The following is a 22,249-nucleotide window of genomic DNA, read 5'->3' on the forward strand; positions in this document are numbered from 1 at the left end:
AGGGACTAAAACTGATAGGTACTTTTGTAAGGTTTCGTAGCCGACGGAATCCTGCAAAGGGCGTACTGTGCTTCATCACCAGCGTTCGGCCTCCAGTCACGGGATCTCACCACCATACAAAGAGCTCCCGCCCTCGCAGCAGTATATATATCATTCTTTCCAAACACCGCAAAACTCGTAATCCTTGCAATACCTGCAAAATGTCTGTATCAGTGTTCGTCTTTTTAGATAGCAGCATAGAATAAGAGTAGCTGTTTAGGCTTATATCAGAAGCATGATTTATTAGTTACTAATGTAACAAACTCCTAACACACAACTTAAATAACCAAGTAATTGATGTAAGTTCTCACCTCGAAACACGCCGCTCGTTGGAAAGAAGAGCGCCCCGGCCGCAGTTGCAACCGCCACTTGCCATCTTTCTCCAGGCAACGTAATAGCCGTTGCAGCATGGGCTACATAATTGCCAAGGAAGAAGAAGATGATATCTGTCCATTGTGTTGGCGTACAGAGAAGGTTTGGCTCGCCGTGGGTTGACGTGCCATCGGGAACTGTGAAAGTTATGTTTTTCAATGGAGATGACGCAACTAGGCCTGCGAACAGGAGAAGCAGAGCGTATCTTGTCATCTCAAAAAAAAAAAAAAAAAAAAATTATTTCTTTGGTTCGAGAGTGTTCGAAAGTGGACACACCAGTTGGAATGGTAGGAAATTATTTTAATACGAGTCCTTGAGGAAGTATGCTAGTGCGGGTAGCTATTTCGAGGCCGCATAATGGGCGGTGCAGCGATGTGTGGCTGTGGGATAGGCAGCGGCCAACACGCCACAGTCTGCGCTCTTAGTATCAGCGGCTGTGCCCGCATTCACGTACAGGCCTGCCTCCGCGGTAACTGCCACTACTACCCCCCAGCACCGGGATGTCGTATTCCCCTTGCGTAGTGCAACGTTGCTCCTAGGAAGATTGTGCCTCGTCTTATGTGAGTAGAAGGAGCCGGGAGCCTCGTTCTCAAATCCAACATTCAAAACAACACGGCAGCTTGGGTATCACCCAGCCACTCATCTCAGGACAGATTTAACATTATTTTGTATACCTCATTCCATCGCCTGTCTTGTTCCAACTGTCCCAAACTCATCGCAAGACAATCGCCGGGTTACCCCACTTCGGCATTCAGGGGTCATCTCACGTTATCCATACAACCCCCAGCAAACACCACCCCTGCGGTTGATATGCACATCTCTCGCACACTTCCGCACAACCCCATCGGAACCTTCCCTCCCCGCCATGCCCGCACAATTCAGGCAAAAGTGAGTTCCTCCAACCTCCACTTTTCCCTCCGTTTTTCGTGCTACCCTCTCCACGATCTTAGTTGCCGTTCTATTTGTGTCTCGACTTCCCACCCTCCACAAGTCCTTTCCGTTTGTTGGTTAAGGCCCGGTCCGAGCGTAACTCATGAATGAATGACAAGCAAATCACAATTCAAATAATGTCCCCGCTCACCGCCACCGAATCAACCCCTCCTCAGCCTCAGCCCACCTCCGCTATCAACGAAGTCAACTCCAACGACCTCTCGACCCGCAATCCCGGGTTCTGCAAAACTGAATCCAGCGATACGGACCAGACGCCCTGGAGCAAGAAGACCGAGCATGATGTTGCGAGCGTCGAGGCAGAGACTTCATGCATTGAAGTCTCGTGGGACGAGCCCGAGGACCATGACCCCGCCAATCCACTCAATTGGCCGAGTACACGGAAATGGATGAACATTGGTGTTTTGACCTCCATCACGTTTCTCACGTGAGTATACTCTCTTTGTACAACTCATACAACTCAATCTTGGTATGACGGATAGCAATTGATGGAAACAGACCATTGGCATCCGCAATGGTCGCCCCAGGCGTCCCAGACATCATGGCCGAGTTTCACGCCAGCTCCCCTCTCCTGGCCACCTTCGTCGTCTCCGTCTTCGTGCTCGGCTTTGCCTTCGGCCCCCTCGTTCTCGCCCCCTTAAGTGAACTGTACGGCCGTCTCCCAGTGTACCACGTGTGCAACGTGCTCTTCCTCATCTTCACCATCTGTTGTGCAGTCTCGAAGAATATGGGGATGCTAATTGCGTTCCGGTTCTTGTCTGGCTTTGCGGGCGTGGCGGCTGTGACGTGTGGCAGTGGCACGATTGCTGATCTGATGCCTGTAGAGGAGAGGGGGAAGGCAATGGCGTTTTGGGCGATGGGTCCGATTCTAGGCCCGATTATTGGGCCTGTTGTGGGGGGTGTCTTGATCCAGCATGCGGGATGGAGGTGGGCGTTCTGGTTGATTGCTATTGCTGTAGGCATCTACATCCCGACACATGATCAGGTATGGAACTCCCGCTAACAGCTCTCAGAGCGGCATCATCACAACCCTCGCCTTCCTCCTCATGCGCGAGACCTACCCAGTAGTTCTGCTAGAACGCAGAGCAGCAAAATTCAGGAAGGAGACAGGCAACCCCGCCTACCGCTCCAAGCTTGCCTCCTCTCTCTCCCCCCAAAAGCTAATCCAGCACACCATCATCCGGCCGCTAAAGCTGCTCTTCCTGAGCCCGATCGTGACGGCAATGTGCATCTACATAGCAATCATGTATGGACTGCTCTACATCCTCTTCACAACCTACACTTTCGTCTTCGAAGAAGTGTACCACTTCTCGACCTCCACCGCTGGCCTCTCGTTCCTGGGCATTGGCGTCGGGACGATCGTTGGCCTCGCGTTTTGCGGGACTCAATCAGATCGGATTATCAAGGCTAAGCAAGCTGCCGGCGTTACGCTGAAGCCGGAGGATAGATTGCCGTTGTTGATCACGCTGCCTTCTTGTCTTGCAATCCCGTTCGGCCTCATTCTCTACGCATGGACGACGGATAAAGGTGTCCATTGGATCGTGCCCCAGATTGGCACAGCGATTACCGGGTTTGGGATTATCGGGATTGTGATGTGTGTGCAGACTTACCTGGTTGATGCGTTTACGATTTATGCTGCAAGCGCGATTGCTGCTAATGCGGTGCTGAGGAGCTTACTGGGGGCATTGCTGCCGTTGTGTGGCCTGGATCTGTATCAGAAGATTGGACTGGGATGGGGGAATACACTGCTTGGGTTCATTGCGTTGGCGTGTGCGCCGATTATCTGGATCTTTGCAATTTATGGCGAGAGAATACGGACAAACCCGAGGTGGCAGGTGAACTTCTGAATGGATGACTGGAAGCAGAACTTGGATATTTTTTTTTTCTGGGGAGGGAAGCCTCGGCAAATATCTCTCTCTCTGATGGGAGTGCTTCCCCGCATAAACTACGCTGCCGCGTCCACGAGGGGAAAAAAGAACAATCTGGTGACGACTACTTGGGAAGAGGTACTTCAGAGACCGGGAGCTTCCACCTACGGGACTTGGCATTTGAGCTGAAGGACTTGTGCGACTGACTCCAGGGAGGGAAATGGAGTCATGGCGTAAGAGAATTGGGCTCAAGGACGAGAACCATTCCGCCCCAGGCAAGGTGAATACTTAGGGTCTGATGAGACCAAAAGATAGAGCATAGAGAGAGAGAAGTACAAAACCGGCAGGCTCAACCTTAAGCCCCTACGTCGGTATCTTCCCCCGAAGGAAAATAAAGGTCTTTGAATACTAGATATCCAACCAAAGATATTTGCGGCACTGCAATGTTAGCGCGGATGAAGGGGACTAAAAAAGCTACCACGAATTCGCCAATCCACCAGATCTGCAAATAGCAATGCACTGCAATTTTAGCGTAGATGGAGAACAACCTTTTTTGCGGGATCCTGTGAGGTGTCTCATGATTCATGTCTGTACACTTTCCTTTCATATTTATATTTATAGATCTCAAGTCTCTTCATTATTAAAACGATATCTTTCTATCCAACCTCAAATCTCACATTGACTCTCCACCCCCATATTTCGTCTGAAATATGCATACGTCTCCTCCCTTTCTACGCTAAAATTGCAGTGCTGCCCCCTTTAATAAACTAACCTTTTCTCTCCACGCAGCCAGGCAACCAATGGGGGGCAAGGCTCCCCGGTTCACTCCTCTTTGTAAGCGAGAGAATTGAAGGGGCCAATCAACAAGAAGTGCACTGCAATTTTAGCGCACCGAAGAGGCTTGAAAGTAGCGCACGGAACCAGGCAGGCAGCCCAGCTGGCCTGCTTGGCGTCTCCACCTGGCCTGTTGCAGGGGTTTTGGAAGGTTGTTTTCTTAGCGTAGCTGGCTTTTAATGCCTGAAGATCACTTGTTTCTAAGAACTGGCCAGTGTAATAGGCCAACCAGCCGAACCGGCCAGCTGGGAACATTTCTGGAACGTTTTTGGAATGCTTTAAAGACAATTTACTAAATACAAGTTTATGTCTTAAAGCCCTTCTTCTTAATTATTCTTATTAAACTCGTAGAAACGTTTCTAGAACGTTTCTAGAACGCTTCTAAGTCGCTTGGGTTAGGGTTAGTTCGGGGGGCTGGGGGGCGGTAGGATTTCCCCTGTGTTCGGAATATCTCAGAAACGTTTTAGTAATAATATAGATATATAATTCTAGGTTCTATATATTATATATAATTGAAATTCCACCGTAATATTAATTATTAATATAGACGGGAAAGCAAAAGAAATGTGAAAGAATATTTGATGCCTTAAAAGTTGTAAGAGGCCAGGCCTGTTTTCTACCCCTGCAACAGGCCAGGCCAGACCCAATCAACAAGAAGCGCACTGCAATTTTAGCCCACCGAAGAGGCTTGAAAGTAGCGCACGAAATCTGGCATCCCGATTGAAACATGGCGGTCACTGCAATTTTAGCGTCCACAAAGTGGATGGAATCGTTCAGCCTTGTCTCACGAATCTTCGCCAATCAAATTTCATCCCAGCTTCTGCACCACAGTGTTAGCATGCACAAGCCAGTCTCGCGATGCCCCAGCCTTGACCACATTGTTATGAAGACATTCATATTCCTCTTCCGAATAAGCTACTAGGTACCTCCCTCATCCTCTATTGTATCACATAACCATGCAACACCCTCTCGGCGACAATGCAAATGCAACAATAATACATGAATGTACAAAGCCGTCTTCCGCATAAACGCTGACGTAGCCAGTCGGCAATGAATGCAAGAATGCAAGATGTCTGAACTCCAACCAATCCCTCTGAACTCCGTCAATGTAGTCGTAGAATGGCGAAACGCAAACATGAACGCCAGCCAGTTTTGTTCATCCCAGCCACCGCCATGCGTTCATAGGTTCGTGAAAAGCAAAATATAAGAAAATTAAAGGCGTAGCGCGAGGTCCTGAACACCGCATACGCTTTGTGTGGTATGTGAGGGCCGTCAAGTGCGGCCAGTTGACTTAAGGTCCATCAAAGAACAGCTCCATATCGTCGTTTTCACCCCACTTCGCCGCATCACTCGCGACCTTCTCCTCCGGCACGCTGGGTCTCCTCTTCTCACCCTTCGGACCCTCCTGGCTATCATCTTGATTCGTCAACTCATCAAACATCCTCGACACACCTTGACTGCTACCCGCAAACGCATCACGCATAGGACTATCGTTGCCAGTCAGAGCAACCGAGTCAAGTCTACCGAATCCAGATTCGCCGAAGATTCCTGGCGGTCTAGTGCTTGCGTCGAAGCTGGGGGATTGGAGACCACCGTGGAGGAAAGAATTTGGTGCGAAGGCAGGCGAGGCGCTGGATTGCGGACTCATGCTGAAATGGGGGTCCTGGACGCCGGCGAAGGCCCCGAAATGTGAGGGATGCGCGTGGTCGTGACCGGATGGAAAGCCGGATAGTACAGGACCAGTTTGAGAGTGCATCGAGGCGGAGATAGGGAAGGTGTGTGAGGTCGGAGTGCCGGAGTCGGAGCGGCCTGGTGCTGGTTGGAGAGGCTGCGGCCGACCTGATGGCTCGCTGGACTTTCGCTTGAAGTTGTGTGGCTTGGTCTTCAGATTCTGCGGGAGTTGTTCGGGATCGTTGACACCATGTTGAGCCATAAGCTTTTGCAGCTTTGTTGGGCGAGGCTTGCGTGTAGACTTGGAGGCGTCAAGGATGGGTGGAGCCTCGGGTGCAACGGGTGACCATTTGTGGAGCTCTTGTCTGAAGAAGTTCGTTTCGAAAGCCAGCAGGATCTCAGCACCTTCGATCTTGCGGAGGTAGAACCGTTGAGTCTCGGCTTCCTCTGCTGTTCCCAACACAGGATTGCAGAAAGGAGAAACGTGTGATCGGAATTCTTGCGCATTGTCGATGATCTTTGCAAGAATCTCTTCCTCATCCGGTTGGAAAGGAAGTGATGGGATCTCATCTTGCCATGATTGCAAGTCCTCCAATTTTGGTCGAGCGGCGTCTCTTGGGATTTTTACTCGCCAATCACAAATAGGACAAGTATACTTCTCATCGTCCTTGACCTTTCCGCGAGCGATCTTGAGACATTTGCCGTGGTACCTAACGACTTTAGTGATGATCAGAAAGTGAGATAAATTTACCTACCATTCGTGGCAGAGCTCGCACTCAATCATCATACCAGCTTCAACACGACGGCAAATACAAAAGACCTCTCGAAATCTTGGATCCTCCCAGCTATGTAACTTAGCATCCGATGGGCTGGGTTCTCGTGAAGCAGGCTCGGCGGGAACTCTTGGCTTGTCTGAGTTGATATCGAAGCAGTCCAAGTTGCGCTCCAAGACATATTCCATGTGACTCTTCAGAATATGCAATGGGGCATTGGCCTTTCCGAATAGCTTCTTGCCCTTTCGCATCCAGTCTTCGTGTCGCTTCTGTTCCTTCTCCAAGTCTAATGTACCGCTTGGCTTGCTGTTGAGCTCTGCGAGGCGTTCGGTTGTTTCACGAACCTCTTGATACTTCGGTCTCTTAGTAAAATCCTCGTTTCGACTTCGCTCGTAGAGAGACAAGATCTGTCGATGAGCCTCACGCTGCTTGTTTAGAATCTGATCAACAGCACTGAGAGTCTCTGTAGACACCGGTAGAGCCGCAGCCTGAGCTTGCTGCGACAAAGCTTCCAATTGTGGGTAGTGAATGGCTTCAGCTTGGATGAGCTCTTGTGCCTTGGTTTCCCATTGCATTCCGGCGGCGCGTTGTTCCTTGTAATGGTTAAGATAATCGTTGTATTCAGGAATCTCAAGCTTGACGGCCTCGTCGATAATGTCTGACACTTCCTTTAGACTGAGGAATTTGCCACGATTATCGCGCGCACGATCATTCCACTTCATCTGTTGGACCAGTTTATCCAATTGCTCAACTTCTGGCATATCAACGTTGAAGCTTCGGCCAAGCTCAAGAAGCTCCTCAAATTCCTGGGTTTGGCGCAAGACGACGTTCTTGATGGCGTCCTTTGCGTCGAGTCGAAATTGTTCGATGGCAGCAGCACGTTCGCTAAGCTGTGTAATTTCAGGACAGTCAAATCCAAGCGTCTCGGCCTGCTCCAGGAGCTTGACAACGTTTTCCACCTTTCGAAGCTCGCGATCTCTTTCTTCGAGTTCTGCAGCCTTGCTTCCCTTTCGCCAAGCCTTTTCGTTCTTTCGACGGTTCTGCTGCTTTCGCACAATGTAGTTTGTTGCCTCGTCGACCCATTCATTGCATCGGTCAACAAAAGCTTTCAATTCCGGAAGCGATTTCAAGTCGTAAGGAATCCTCTCGCCTTCGTTGAGAAGGGCCCGCAAGACCTTCAGCGGAGGCTTGTCGCTCTCTTCAAGAGCCTTTTCTACTTTGTCTTCCCAGATTTCTGGTAATTGAGCTTTATCGGCAACTTTCTGATACATACTCTCAATCGCCTCCGCAGTACGGCGATAGTGAAGCGTGTGGTTGTTGCCAGCATATCGCTGGTCTTCAGGCATGTCACAACACTCGTGGTTGCCAGCGTGACTGAGACACAAGACCTTGCCACTGGTTTTGCACTTGAACCGAGACAGGTAGGCATATGCTTTGCAATACGCGCACTGATATTCTTCCTCGGGGACGTCGGCGTCATCGACAACAAAACCAATGTGGCACCTAGGTCCAGCACCCTCAACTTCGTCAGTGATAACGCAAGGGCCACCGTGTTCCTTATGCTTGTCGAGGAAGTTCTTCCGTGCCATGGCCTCGCGATCTCGAAGCCGTTCTAGTGCAGGAGCTAACCACTTCGCCGTCGCAATTGTCACACCACCGGTCGCGGCACCTTCACCAGCGGTCCAAAGAAGCTCATCGTGAGAAAAGCAGGGCTGTCTTCGGAATTGTTGGAGTCGCTCCACACCAGCATCGCCAAATGGTTCCCAGCCGCTAGGTGCAAGGTTCACGGCTTCGTTGAAGTTGAATCCATGATTGAATCCGGCATGGTATGCTTGTGGGAAAGTGATGACAAATTGACCAGCTCTTTGATCAAGAGCATAGACTCTGACACCAGCCTTCCTAAGTTGCTCGGGAGTCAAGAGAGTGACCAATTGGAACAAAAGATCCGGTTGGGTTTCGAAGAGTTCCGGAACTGCCTCTCGCATGGCTGCCTCGAACTTCTCGGCATCCTCTCCGGGAATGCCGTACCAGGTTTTCGTCGAGCCGAAATGTTGGTAGTTTGCTGAGTATGCGTAATGGTCCTCGTTGTGCCAACAGAAGGTCGAAAATATCATGCCAACATAAAGCCACGGCACGGTCATACCGGAGATATCTGATTTGATATGGCGGAATAGCGAGTCTGGGTGTAGGGGCATGATATTCAAGTTCCATGGATCGGTCGAGTACGGATCCTGGGGATTCTTTTCGATGGTCGGGAAACCACTTCCGTGAGTTGTTGAATGAATATCAGCACCGTATTCAACCTCGACGGTCTCTTCCAAGCTGGCCACGAGTCGCCAGAATTCTCTCTCGATATCATCCTCAGTGACGGGTCGAGGACAATTGAGGACAGGATCGAACGGCATCTTGTTTTGAAAGTAGCCTTCCTTGAAATCCGCCGCCTTCTCCTGGAATTGCTTAAGAGAGTAGATACCACCTTCTTCGAAACCGAAATTGCCATCGCCAACAAGACATCTTGGACAATGCCAATCGTAGTCGGGCTTGTGTGCAACTTGAGGATCTAGACAATTCATGTGATAGCTGTGATCGCATGACTCGCAAATAAGAAGATTGCCTAGATCTTCATTCTTCCCGCAATGCTCGCACCTCTGATGTATGCCTAAGTATACGTTTGGGAAGTAGGATTTAAGTTTAGATTTGCTTACCTCACCGGGGGCGGAAGAACCACGCGCGCCGGGAATTCTTGGCGGTGTCGGGCGGAACAACGTCATGTGAGATCCAGCCACAGTTGGGACCGCATCTGCAGGGCTGCCATTAGCCGGGATCTCCATCGCCAATCGAATCGCGCGACATTGCAAAATCGGGGTGCATTGACCGCATCCTTGACACCGCATCACGCCGGGATAGCATCCTCAGAGAAGGAAATGGCCACATACCTTTCTTGAGACGCTTGCTTCGTCGTCCACCATTTTCGCTGTCTTCTGCTTGGCTTCCCTTCCCCCGTGAGTCGAGGCTGTCATGGCTCAGTTGTCGCTTCAGCATCGGATTGGAGGTGAAGCCATTGACGACGGGCGCTGAGCTGAGGGCCGATGGGCGATACTCGGGAGTGGCTTTGGCGGAAGACATGGGGCTGTCAAACGGCCGTCGGGGAGGGGTGAAGCTACTGCTTTCCTCGCGCTCGCGTCGGTTGATATTGACGGGTGCAAAGGTTGCTGGATTAGCGTTGACGGGTGTGAATCCACCGGCGTTGACCGGAGTGAAGCCCGAAGACACCGGTTGTGGAGTGTGCGCAGGAGAATCCAACATGGGAATATTTTTCATGGTCTTCTCAAATTCATCCTTCAACATGGATGCATTGAGAGCTTCAGAGGCTCGAACGGCAGGAGACTCGCCTCGAAGACTTGAAGGAGTGTGGTGGTGTGATTTCTTCATCGGTGAGTTTGCTGGAGATGGTGTGAGAGGACCTCCATATTCGTACTCCAGTTGCTGATGTACTCCTGGCTTCGCCAATCGGAGGTATTCCTCGTACGGGAAGAGCCATCTTTGGTAGGAGTTCTTGAGTGATGTCGATAGTGAGGACATGATCTTCCCACTGTAACCCAAATCTCGTCCAATTTCAGCCCATTTCTTAAGCTTGCACACCTTTTCGAAGCCACCCCTCGTTTCAACAGCCTTCTTGAGTTTATACAAGTCGAGGGGCCGCTTGTCGACGCTGGGAAATCGATTAAGGTTGGTTCCATGTTGCTTATGGAATTTCGCAAGTTGATCGAGATACGTGAGATTCGCACGGGTGCCTGGTAGATGCGTTAGATGGAAAATGGTGGACAGGCCCGCCTGCCAAATTGTGCTGTACTCACTTCCTTCAACCGAATTCAACTCCTGCTTCCTCGTCTTGAAATGAAATCGCTGCCAAAAATCAGCATTGCGCTCCGATATGATATAATTGCTGATGGTTCGTAGAGCGCAGCAAGCCCAGGCATTGATCTATCGCATTGTTGAGCTCCAGGGTTGTGATAACATACCTCTGTGTCGATTGCAAAATCCGGCTTCCAGGAATCTGGTGGGATTATCTTGCAGATCCCATACTGTTTAGCCTCCGGAGAAATCTTCTTGATGTATGCGAAGGGGTCGCTGAATTCTTCGACCGTCGGTCTGTATGTGGGAGCCTCCTGCAAACCGTGAGGTCGTATCCTCTTGCTCGTCTCTCGGCTAGCTGTTGGTTGCCCCCTCCTCTCGACGCTGGTCATATCCAGGGGTGCGGAGTGCATTGCGCTCAGAGGCTGCTGTGTAGCGGCAGGATTATTCGCATTACCACCCGTCGCCGGTTTGCCTCGAATGGAGGTGGTGTTGCTGTTCGTCCCACTGGCGGGCGAGGCTCGCATGACGGAGCTCGAACCGGCCGCGGTCATCGGAACCTGAACCATCGTGATGTGTAGGAGGAACAAGGAGTTTCGAAGAGGTCGATGATTCGCAGGCTGAGAACTTCTAGCTTATCGACATCGAAAGGGTCTGTATCGGGGGGCTGGACGTCTGCCGGACGAATATGTTTGTGACGGGGTCGGAATCCTCCTCGCAAGCCTCCTCACCTCACGACGAAATCAATGCGCAGTCGACCCAGGCTACTGCATATTAATTGCATCTACGGAGGGGAAGATCGTTGGGTTCGAGCTTTTCCGTATTAGTTGGGCAGGAAGGTGGGTGTTGGGGTGCGGAGGAGAGGAGTGCGGTGCAGTGCGGTGCAGGTGAAGGGGAGGATTTCGATGGTGGGAGGGAGGGCGTCGCTTTGGACAGACATCTTACGGCAAGTGGAAAATGGGACGTTCAGGTCATGCTCCAGTCCAGAACAGTGCTCGGCACGCAAGCGGCTAGGGAGGAAGCGGCCCAAGAACGCTGGCTCCTTGCAGCAGGGCAGGGATTCCTTCAACATCTCGCAATCATGGGGGCCAGAGAACATCGACGCGGCAGAGCAATTGTATTTCCTGTCTCTTGTAGCAATTCAATTCACACGGGAGACTGTGCAAGTAGTTCTGCCCTCAGATCGCTCCACGTGATGGCCTTCCTCCATGATGGAGTCCCGCTGCTCCATGTGCCGAATGGAGACGATGCGCTTTTAGCTTCTTTATGGAGCAGGGATTGCATTTTCGCTCCTGAGGCAGGAACGAGGCCGTCGTCGAATTCTGGCCAATGAGGGAATGGGTGTCGTCCCCCTCAAGCAGGGATGGGCGACGCCCCAGAACACAATTGCTTTTCGCTGCTCGGGATATCCGAAGGCCCCGCGCTGGATAAATACGATGATGGTACAGGATCGAGGTCTCGACTGGGACGGGTCGCATGACTTCGGCGTCTGGGATCGCAAGTCACTGCTTGCGGCGGCATTGAGGGTTTTGCCCTAGAACTACCTATTACATTCGATGCCACAATCGTTGACGTTGGTGGGTTGCCCCGGCCTCTGTGGTGCCCGCCGCCAAAAATGTTCGTCCGATGCCTCTCGCCTCGGCTCCCTGAAGAAACGTTGCCAAAACCTGCACATCAAGAGCATCGATCAATGCACCCCACAATCCGAGATTCAAAATGCCAATCGATCGCCCGATCCCGCCGTTCTACTGCTGTTACCTGCTGAGATCGACAATCCGCGCAAGCTCTGTATATGTCGGTTCAACACCGCATCCAGGTAAGATGCATGGTATGAACGCGATGGGTCCGGCTGACGCGACTGCAGTGCGACGCCTGCGACAGCACAATGGGGAAGCAAAAGGAGGAGCAGTCCGTACAAGCAGGCCAAGTCTACGCCCATGGGAGATGGCCTGCATTGTAACCGGATTTCCAAGTCATATTGCTGCGCTGCAGTTCGAGTGAGTTCCGTTGGTTTCTGTTTATTGATATCACGTGTACTGCACGTGACCAGAAGATAATCGTATTTGTTCTTCCCATTATGTTCTGTAAATTAGTCTCTGGCTTCTAACGAACCTGCAGATGGGCTTGGCAGAATCCTCATATCACCCTCCACATCCCACCAGAATCACGGATTCAGCATGCAACACAGAAACGAAGTGGCCAGCCCAAACGACCACGACATTCAGTTACCTCTCTTCTCTCAAATCTCCATCTTCTCCTACGCGTCCCATCATTCTCTCGATGGCCACTCCAACTCCGGTTCTTCTCTGAAGATGTCTACAAAGCCTGGTTGAAGTGGTCCAAAGCAGCTGCCGAGCCAATTCGAGACTCCATTAAGATCATACAAGATTTCCCACCGTCAGACACGGCATCCGGTAACGAAAGCGATAGCCCGAAAAGAAAGAAAGACGTCGTTTTCCACGGAATTGCAGCGTTGAAGGTAGACTACTTCAACGAAAAGCCGCACGTCGAAAAAGGGAAGAACATTGTCGACTTCGAGCGTGAAGGGTCATGCGCCATCTGCCACAGCGATCTGGAACATAACGCTGGAATCTACACAATTTGTTCCAACCATGGATGTGAATCTGTCACACACTTGACATGCCTAAGCCAGCACTTTCTCGAGGACGAAGAAGATGCACTAGTTCCTGTAAAGGGTCAATGCCCGACTTGCAAGGCTGAGATCAGATGGATAGATGTGGTGAAGGAATTGACTCTCAGAATAAGAGGTCAGAAGGAAGTTGAAAAGCTGCTCAAGGAAAAGAGAGTGCGCAAAGGGAAGGCTGTCACAGCCTCGCAAGCCACCAATATCGACGATGAAGATGACGATAGCGATGAGGATGCAAGGGAAGATGAGATTGATATGCTGCAAGAGGGCAATGTTGGACGAATGGATGCAGATATGAGCAACACATGGCATGAGATCGATGCTACGGACGATTCGGATACTGATTCTATTATAAGCAACTCCTCGAAGGCCAAGCAAGCCACATCGTACAGAGGAATTCAGCCTATTGCTTTGGAGAGAGTTATCGAAGACACAGATTGGGAGGACGCGGAGATCATAGATTAAGGCAACGACGATCAGACTACGCCACAATATTCCGGACCACCTCTTTCAATCGAACAACGGTCTCTTCATTTTGAACGACGTTAGATTTTGGACAGTTCACGATGTCGGGTACCTGCAGATTCGATGCGCCAATAGAAATGAGATCCTAAGGTCCTGGCCCCGACCTCGGCTCGCTTGAGAGCCTTTCTTCAACCTCTTTCCAATCCACAAACTTTACAATTGCATAAGTTTTAAATCTTCAAAATCTTTTTCGCTAACCGGATTGAAAGGGCCGATAATTAAGGCGGGTGGGCTTCCGGGATCATTGTGCCACGCCCTTGCATGGATTGCCTGCACCCACGCTTTCAGCCTTTCGGCAGAAGTGTCAGCGACACTCTAAACATCGCCAATCTTCTCCATATCTCCGATAGCTGCCACACGCCAACGGAAACTCGATAATCTGAGGACTGTTTGAGTAGTAGTGCTTTCATCGACCGCATCAACCTACACGTGGAGGAGCGGGAGAATCCCGTATCAGCAATCTTGGCCCGCTGGTGCATCTACCAAGATGGGGAAATATGTATATCTCGGCAGGTGTACTATTCCTTTACCTGATTTTCAACCCAAGCATGCTGTCATCATGTTATGGCTACCTTCTCTCCTTATGCTTCGCGTTCACGTCCGCTGCTTCCAATGCCACTTCTAATGGAACTTCGACAGCGGTTGTCACCGTTGAAATGGTTCTTACATTGGTATCCACGACTCAGCATTCAATCAAGACCTCTTCCTCGGAATCCGGTATTCTCAGCCACCGATCAACGACTTGCGGTTCAGAGTTCCTCAAAGCTTGAACTCTTCATGGTTGATTCGCTCAGCAACAGAATGGCCTCCATTCTACGTCGGTTACGGACGCGATAATACTGACCACGATATGTCAGAAGATTGCTTCTAACTCAATATCTTCCGACCTTGCAACAATACCTTGAATGCCTCTCTTCCTATCGCAGTATGGATTCACGGCGGTGGATTGTTCAATGGTGGATTGTTCAATGGTGGAACTAATAATAGACGATATAATCTGAGTTTCATCGTTCAGAATAGTGTTAATGTAGGGAAGCCGATGATTGGAATAAGCTTTCAATACAGACTTTCAGGTTGAAGTTTTCTGGGAGGAAAAGAAGCTCTCACAGGAGGTGCCACTAATCTTGGTTTCCGAGATCAAAGGCTTGCGCTCCATTGGATCCAAGAGAACATGGATGCTTTCGGTGGCGATCCGTCGAAGGTCACTATTTGGGGTGAGAGTGCAGGTGCATAAAGTGTCGGTGCACATTTCCTGGCCTACAATGGCATGCCCAGTCTCTCTTGCAGAGGTAATTTGTAGCTAACAAACGCCTAGGTAGAGATGACAACCTGTTCCGTGGTGGAATTGCTGAGTCCGGAGGTCCAGTAGTGTCATTCTTCCCAGCAACGTTACCAGGAGGCTACAACAGCACTGCATATCAAGAAGTCTACGATGGTCTGGTTTCGAGCACTTCCTGCTTATCCACCTTAGGATCCGGGACTTCTCTCTCATGCCTGCTTTCGCTCCCCTTCTCTGACCCGAACGCTGCGCTCAACACACCCGTAGATGGATATGGACCTTTTGTCCCAATTATAGATAATGATCTCATCGCCACTTATCCCTCCGTTCAACTTTCGCCGGGAAAGTTTGTTCGCGCACCCCTTCTCATTGGGGCAAATACCGATGAAAGGACATCATTCGGCATCAGTTTCGGTCCTAATGGTACAGATGTAAACTCGGACGCACAATGGCTTGACGTCTTGAACTCGATTAACATTCCACCCGACTCTCAGGCCGCAGCTATCATAAGCTACCTCTATCCGAACACCCAAGGACTCGGAATCCCGTCCCTTGCGACCTTCCCCTAGGTCATATCTCCCGATTCCAACTGCTCATCCCAGCTAGGCTCCCGGTTCCCTTGCATGACATCCTGTTTCGGCGCGCAGTCGTCATCGCACCAAGAAGAGCAACCAACCAAGCATGGTCAGCGTACCAAGTCCCCAGCTACTGCTACCGCTTCGACGTCGTCGTCAACGGAATCCCTACCTGCGTGGGCTCAACCCATTTCCAAGAAGTTGCATTCGTCTTCAACAATATCCGCGGCGAAAGGTACACCGCCAACCCATTTGGAACATGACTGAAGACGACAACGAGAATTTCGTGGACCTGTCAAAGCTTATTAGTGGGAGCTGGGTCAGCTTTGTTGTTGATCAGGACCCGAAAGATCATGGCGTGGAGGGCGTGAAGCAATGGCCTGTTTACAACTCGGGCCTGGGAGGCGGGTTGGGCATTATTAATATGGTGTTTACGGTTAATGTTACGGAGCAGTGTATTGAGTGGCATAGTTGGAGGGGGGAAAGCATTAATTTCATTAATGAGAATCGGCTGTGAGTTTATGGGCTGTGATGAGGCTAAGGTTTGTCACAGTCTGTAATCTTCAAACACCTTATTCCTATCGGGAGACCTGTTGTGGATTGTAATCTTTTAAATAGCGTGGATCGATTAACACGCCACATATCACCCAGTATTAGCCCCAACCCTCAAGCGATTCTCCTCCCTCATCAACCCATACTTCCTCTCCACCTCCTCGCCCCTAAACTCCGTCAATACCAACTCCTGCAACGGCCAGCTAATCCAACTCTCCCACTTGTCCCCACCGCTCTCCCCTCCATCCCCAGCATCCCCAACCCTCCCAATCATCCGACACACGCTCCGCAGCAAATGCCGACTGATCCCCTTCAGCCACCACACGTTATCGATCTTCGACAGCAGGAGGCAGTAGTGCGCGAGCAGGACCAGCGCTTCCGGGCAGCGCTGCGACACGAGCGAGATGTAGGTGTCGGGCGTGATGGTCGACCAGGCGATCGTCATGGCTATTGTGCAGAGCTTCTGCGAGGTGGCGCCGTAGTGGAGGAGCCTTTTCCTTTTCGTCAATATCCAAAAACGGAGGAAGCGGGGATGGGGATGGGGAGGGGAGAAGTACATTGCGTAGATTTCTTTGAGGTGTCGGAGGGCTTCTGAGAGGGCTTCTTTTTCGGCGGGGGTGAAGGCGCTTTCGGGACCCCCTGAAGGGAGGGTCAGTATCTCTTCTGCCTGTATTCATATGAAGGAAATGGAGAAAGTGTTGGAAGAGGAAAGAGGAAACACGTGATCGAGGTGAAGGAGAAATGGAAGAGAAGGGTCAGGTGGTCATGGATCTTACAAAGCGTCTCCAGCGCCGAAAACCTCGCGGCATCCTCCTCGGGCAGGTCGAAAAACTTGGGTTGGTCGTTGTACAGCTGTATAAAGGTCCTCACAGGCCCGTCCATCACCCCTGTCATGTCGTCAGTCGGCAACATTACTCCGCCTCATTACCCATTCGTCGCATTGGGTCCTCTAGAATTCGAAAGGAGAGGGAAAGAGAGAGACATACACTCATAGCAATCCCTCGCCAACGTCCGACTCCCCCTCAACAAATTCACCCACTCCGCCGTGCCTCCCTCCTGTCCCTCCGCCCCCTCCCCCTCCCCATCACTAAAAAACAGATTCCCCTTCCCCTCACTCCCAGCCCAGGCGCACACGACCAGAAACGTGCTAAACACATACAACGCCTCGCAATTCTCCTTCGTGATACTCCCCAGCTCTTGCTTGAAGCCCTTCAGGGCGACATCGTGGTACTCGACTGCATCGCGATGCAGTTGGTCTTTGCGTGCGGGGTGGAGGTGCGAGAGGTGCAGGGCGGAGAGAGCCAGGATCCCGCTGAGGAGGAAGGGGTGTCGGAAGGCGAGCTGGGGGACGATGTGTTGGTAGATTTGTGCCCGGGCGGGCAACGTGGTGAAGGTGTAGACTGTGGTTGTGGTGTACAAGTGGAGGAGCTCGAGGTGTTGGGTGTTGAAGGCGGTGTTTGAGGCGGGGTTTGTGAAGCTTGGTTGCGGGGAGTGGGGGAGTGGGGTGATGTGGGAATGCGGGATGAGAGAGGGTGAGCGCGAGGAGGTGGAGTTTTGCGGGGTGGAGAGGCGGGCGGGAAAAGTGCAGGGGGAGGAGTAGCGGGTGCAGGTTCCGCAGGAGGGTTTTACTTCGTCGCACTAAAGGCTTTAATCAGCGGTTGGAAGTGAGATGGGAATCGTGTCTTGAGATGAATTGCCAAAAAGAGTTCTTCATGTAGCAGTACCTAAACTAGAAGCCAACCAAATACTTTGAGTGAGAAAGCAAGGCGGGATATTCTGCAAGACATACCTTTATTCGCCGTGCCTTACATCCTAAACACCCACTGCGAGTCTTGCGATGCGGCCTCCTAGATCCTCCCGGCATAATGGTACCCTATCAACGCGCTGTCTCCCGGCTGCAATGGGAAGTCTGGCAGTGTGTCTGATCACCTGTTTCGATCCTGAATAGGACTCGGCAAACAAGTTTTCGGAGTTCTCATGGTTGGGCCTGGTCTGTCTGGAAGAGATGTTGTCTGAAGCACGAAGTCCGTACGAAATACGAACGAAATACGAAGGGGTGTCAGCATTCAGGACAGGGATGAGAGAATGAGAGCTTGCATAACTTGTGAATTTTATGAAGCCGGGCATAAAAAGTCGCCAATCTTCAACGACATCTCAAAATGAGGCCAACCTCTCTCATCTTCCATCACCGATGGTAGCAGACTGGCCTCATCCTCGAATCTTGAGACGACTCAAGTTCTCGCGACGTATTCCTTATGATTTGTTTTCGGCATCTCCAAGCAGCTCAAGAGGGGGCTTTGGTGGACTGATGCAGAAACTCTGCCATCCAGATCTATCTCTGATAGCCTGCTCATTCTCAACAATACCTGACTGAAAACGCAATTGATTCTGGGAATGGGATAATTCCTCGAGCAAAGCATATGAGCCCGACTTTCCTTCCATCCGCTGCCGCAACCCAGGTCAACCACTCGTGTCTGGTACTTTCACTGGCCCAACCCGACCCGTTTCATGGGTTTCAGCCTGGACTTTACTACGGCGAAGATCATTCTATAAGTCAGAAATGTGCTTTCCTCAGCATGTTCAAGCCGCAAACAGTCGATGCATTCGCGTCACGTGACACAACAGTCCGGTTGTTCTTGTGGAAAGAAAAGGGAGTCTTTAGTGGAGGATTGCTCTAGCAGCATCCAGAAAATTCTCAGATGCGACAAGAAGTTCGAATCAGGAAGCATTTAAAAGGATGTATTGCCCGAGGCCAAGATTACTACTTTCCGTCACAGGAACCATGCACAATCCTCCACGGATATCAATTATGGCGACCTCTTCTTCGATTAATGGACAGAGGAGCCCGGAGATTCTATTCAAAGTGCTGGGGGCAGGCTCGCATCTTCCTTCAGATATTACATCCCATCGCGTACCTTGCACGAAATTGGTCTCTTGTCATCTTGTAAAATAAGTCACCAAGATAAATTCCGTCCCCAGCCACGGAGGTCACTTCAACAGGTCCAATCCACGTTTTCTAGTCAGCTGCCATGTCATCCCTTCCAAATTTGCTGTCAGTAGCAGTTCCTATTTTCCCCTTTTTGTTCAAGAGGTTCGAGGATCAATGGCTAACATTTCAATATCCCATGCGAGTCTTGAATCTTCTTCTCCGCTTCTTGGGTAGACCTGATCACCTTTTTAAGGCTGGAGCATATCTCACCATCCAAAATGATCTCTCATGTCTTTGACAGGAGTCACCTTCTTCTCACAGCTTTGTGGTTCCACTCTCTCTAAACTGCGATTTCGCCAAGATCCTCTTCATTATATAGCCAACGCCACATCACCTTCCTTACTTTAGAGCCATGGTCAGCAGCGGTACAATTCAAAGTACCAGCCTCGATATGTTCCAAGGTTTTGGCCTCGAGTCCTTGATATTTTCGCCTTATTCTCTACTTTTTCAGCCATCCAACTGCTGTCACTAAATTCCTTCCTTTACGAAACCGGACGGGTTGCGCTACTTCTCAAGGTACTGGTCTGAATATCATTTGAGCTAACATGCTCATTCTTGGTTTTATTGCCTCACTAGATGACTATTGTTTGCAGTTAGCTTTTGTTCGCTTTATAACGGTCTGACCCCTGACTCGCTTTTCTCTCAGAATATTTCTTGTCAGAGATTGCCTGTCGTCTTATTTCCAAGACGAGATTGTGTTCGAAGTAATGCAAAGCGTCTTATCTTCCCGTTTCGTTATATATTCTTTCCCCAATATCTGTCTAATGTACAAGGGGACTGAGCTAACAATGTTGGGATGTATTCTCCAAAAGCTTGACTTTTCGCACAACATCCAGATACTTTCATTCAGCGTTGTCGCCGAGGTAATCAGTGTCAGGACCACTGCTACCTCAACCTGTCTTTACACTTGACTTTCCGCTCATCTTCTGGACGACTTGCGCTATCGTTTGCTGTTAGCTAATGCTTTGGTAGCAATTCAGATCAAACGCTTCGAACTCTCAAACGTATTGCAAAGGCTGATTGTTCTTGCATCCCAGGACAATGCAGGTACATTGATGAAACCTTGGACCAGTTCAGCTTCTACTCATGGCAGCAGATTGGTATAATTTGGTGAGTTTGGTCAAACAGCTCCATTGCCAAATCTTTGCTCCTTGTCTATTTGCAAATGACCGAGTTCACTTGTTCAAAGTGGATTGGAACACTTAAAGAACGGCCTGACTCTTCTTTCATCGAATCATGCGCGATTGCAGACAAGAATGGGCGCGCGAGTTTACCTGAGCCTATATCATATTTCCATTTGCTCTTTCTTTTCTGAGAGACACTGGATGCAGCCCAACTCGTGGCCCGTCTTTTTGAAATCGCCAATTAGAGCTGATCAGAGACATTCGAATCGTCCACTGAACCTGGAAATTTCAGGAGGCGCTCCTCGGACTTGGAAAACCAGGATCAACGCACCCCTTTCCATTTGTCGAGGCTTGGCTTCTGTGCTGGACTCGGTACTGTACATTCGGGTTGCTCCCACCTATGTCGGAATCCTACTCATGTCGACGCCTGCACCTGCTGCAACCTTGATGACGCATGGTCATAACCCTTTGTTAAAGCTTTTGGTGGAACAGCGAAGCCGGTCCACCAGGCTTTCTACCAGCTCTTCTTGCAGCATTGGGGTTGGACTACAAAAATCCTCACACCTCTCCTCGGACATTCGGGCATCAATGACGGACCCCTCCATTTTCTTGGATACTTACCAACTGTCTTGAACCACAGGACTTTGAGATCACGAAGCGCAGAGGCACTTGCCATTTTTTATCTCCTCATCCCACCAATGTATTTGGCAATTGCTCCTGCTCATCTTGGATTCTGGGCCCCTGGACTCACAGAACTCGATCTCGTCAGTACCTGGTCAACTCAGTATCCGAATCGAGTTGCTGCACTGCCGAATGCGCTTGTTTGTGCAGAAAGTTGGAATCTAGCCATGATGACATTTATCTCAATACTTCACTGTCCCAATTCGTTCTATTCACAACAATGCTTTTGGGCCTCTACCGCTTGTACAAGTAATTAGACGTCTGACGTCTGGATAGGGCCTTCCCCAACAGCAAACAGATTGCCTTTCTCTTCTTGGACACGGCTGCACCTTCCCGCCTAGCAACAAAGAAAACATCAGATCGAAGAAAATCAAGGAATAAACCGCTTGCCTCCAAGTCGTTTGCTCCTTCTTCCTGCACTTGAACTCGGCTGGACTCTAGCTTTGTTATTCACTCCTCACAGTACCGGTCCCGGGTCCGGGTCCCCTGCCTCCACTTCACAAGCTGACCATCTGTTCTCACCCGGATTTTTAACCCCTGGCATCTGCTTCAACTGCTAACTGTGCAAAATCTCAAGTGCCATCTCTGCTACTGTCAGCCTTTGCCCACAACGTTTGCTTCTTTCACAGGACCTGCAATCCCTTGTCTGGCATCATACTCCCCAAATTCGTCCCAACTCTTTTTTATTCAACACAAGAACTCACGACACAATTTATTTTACTTGAATGTCCTCGTTTGATCCTGCCTTTCTTGTACTTGGAGAGCATTTGAGAAGATTGTATGGGATTTCTGGAGCAGTTTACCATTTCCTTCTGAGAATTGCACCCGACTTTGCAAGAACACCAAGCTAACGAGGGGAGGACTAGCATCACACCTGCCCTTTTAATTGGACTATTTACAAGCCCCTTTTTCGTTTCCGTCGTCTGATTTCACAGAGTATCCGTGCCCTTCTTCCTCGTTGGATCGTTGATCCCATCTTCGTATTCTTAATGATTCATCGCTTAGATTCCGCTCGTCGAAAGAGGAAAGCCTTCTCTTCGACCTCTCTTCCTAATTGGACCGTTCGTCCCGTCTTCTGCACCTGCGATTTATAGGATCATTCACTGCATTCTTTGTGCCTTCACTCCATGGGCTTGCTAGCTCTTGGCATCTATTTAAGAACTGTCAGCCTCTTCAGACCACCACCAGTCCACCACATCTTCCACCAACAACTACCACAACCAACACCACCATCCCCAATATCCATTAAGCGCTCACTAATTCTTCCGCCATCCGCCTCCTAGGCCTTCCTTCCTTCCTTCTTTAAATGTTGTCGCGCTTTTTCCTGGTACATTAATCTGATGGGAGCAAGAATTGTACACAGCATTCCTTGAGCATTAAGCCGACACAGGAAAGCATCGTCCGAACATTTGCACGGTTGCACCTGCCATTTAAAATGAATATTCACTTCATTACTTGGACCTTCGGAACTTCATCGCCTGATCTCGCCAGTTTCTGAAATCTATTTAAGAACTGGG

At 50.2% G+C, this 22,249-nt stretch overlaps 8 protein-coding genes across 8 annotated transcripts; 5 read left to right on the plus strand and 3 right to left on the minus strand.

Annotated features, from left to right (window-relative positions):
* Positions 1-5: 5 nt before the first annotated feature.
* K444DRAFT_542740 (uncharacterized protein) lies at positions 6-624 on the minus strand (the record flags this gene model as incomplete). Its single annotated transcript, XM_024875903.1, has 2 exons — positions 6-193; positions 351-624. 2 exons carry the CDS (start codon positions 622-624, stop codon positions 6-8), a joined length of 462 nt encoding a protein of 153 aa, XP_024729684.1.
* A 410-nt stretch (positions 625-1,034) lies between these two features.
* On the plus strand, positions 1,035-1,931 carry K444DRAFT_619491 (uncharacterized protein). The gene has a single exon (XM_024881526.1). The coding sequence runs from the start codon at positions 1,479-1,481 to the stop codon at positions 1,788-1,790; it is 312 nt and encodes a 103-aa protein (XP_024729685.1). The 5' UTR covers positions 1,035-1,478; the 3' UTR covers positions 1,791-1,931.
* On the plus strand, positions 1,664-3,394 carry K444DRAFT_191266 (MFS general substrate transporter). The gene is made up of 2 exons (XM_024870922.1): positions 1,664-2,314; positions 2,373-3,394. The coding sequence occupies exons 1-2, from the start codon at positions 1,874-1,876 to the stop codon at positions 3,204-3,206; spliced, it is 1,275 nt and encodes a 424-aa protein (XP_024729686.1). The 5' UTR covers positions 1,664-1,873; the 3' UTR covers positions 3,207-3,394.
* Positions 3,395-5,352: 1,958 nt separating this feature from the next.
* K444DRAFT_635729 (PHD transcription factor-like protein) lies at positions 5,353-10,929 on the minus strand (the record flags this gene model as incomplete). The annotated part of the gene is made up of 6 exons (XM_024883906.1): positions 5,353-6,442; positions 6,488-9,153; positions 9,211-9,386; positions 9,442-10,299; positions 10,363-10,411; positions 10,528-10,929. 6 exons carry the CDS (start codon positions 10,927-10,929, stop codon positions 5,353-5,355), a joined length of 5,241 nt encoding a protein of 1,746 aa, XP_024729687.1.
* Positions 10,930-12,076: 1,147 nt separating this feature from the next.
* On the plus strand, positions 12,077-13,472 carry K444DRAFT_646951 (uncharacterized protein; the record flags this gene model as incomplete). Its single annotated transcript, XM_024885271.1, has 3 exons — positions 12,077-12,176; positions 12,225-12,357; positions 12,479-13,472. The coding sequence occupies 3 exons, from the start codon at positions 12,077-12,079 to the stop codon at positions 13,470-13,472; spliced, it is 1,227 nt and encodes a 408-aa protein (XP_024729688.1).
* A 557-nt stretch (positions 13,473-14,029) lies between these two features.
* On the plus strand, positions 14,030-15,903 carry K444DRAFT_656172 (alpha/beta-hydrolase; the record flags this gene model as incomplete). The annotated part of the gene is made up of 7 exons (XM_024886066.1): positions 14,030-14,045; positions 14,219-14,353; positions 14,459-14,605; positions 14,642-14,758; positions 14,848-15,358; positions 15,418-15,621; positions 15,696-15,903. 7 exons carry the CDS (start codon positions 14,030-14,032, stop codon positions 15,901-15,903), a joined length of 1,338 nt encoding a protein of 445 aa, XP_024729689.1.
* A 126-nt stretch (positions 15,904-16,029) lies between these two features.
* On the minus strand, positions 16,030-17,802 carry K444DRAFT_635732 (uncharacterized protein; the record flags this gene model as incomplete). The annotated part of the gene is made up of 4 exons (XM_024883907.1): positions 16,030-16,577; positions 16,715-16,825; positions 16,925-17,576; positions 17,728-17,802. The coding sequence occupies 4 exons, from the start codon at positions 17,800-17,802 to the stop codon at positions 16,030-16,032; spliced, it is 1,386 nt and encodes a 461-aa protein (XP_024729690.1).
* A 542-nt stretch (positions 17,803-18,344) lies between these two features.
* K444DRAFT_619497 (uncharacterized protein) lies at positions 18,345-18,917 on the plus strand. The gene has a single exon (XM_024881527.1). It carries the CDS (start codon positions 18,359-18,361, stop codon positions 18,614-18,616), a length of 258 nt encoding a protein of 85 aa, XP_024729691.1. The 5' UTR covers positions 18,345-18,358; the 3' UTR covers positions 18,617-18,917.
* The last annotated feature ends 3,332 nt before the right edge of the window (positions 18,918-22,249 follow it).

This window comes from Hyaloscypha bicolor, assembly GCF_002865645.1.
Source record: "Hyaloscypha bicolor E unplaced genomic scaffold K444scaffold_165, whole genome shotgun sequence".
NCBI lineage: Eukaryota > Fungi > Ascomycota > Leotiomycetes > Helotiales > Hyaloscyphaceae > Hyaloscypha > Hyaloscypha bicolor.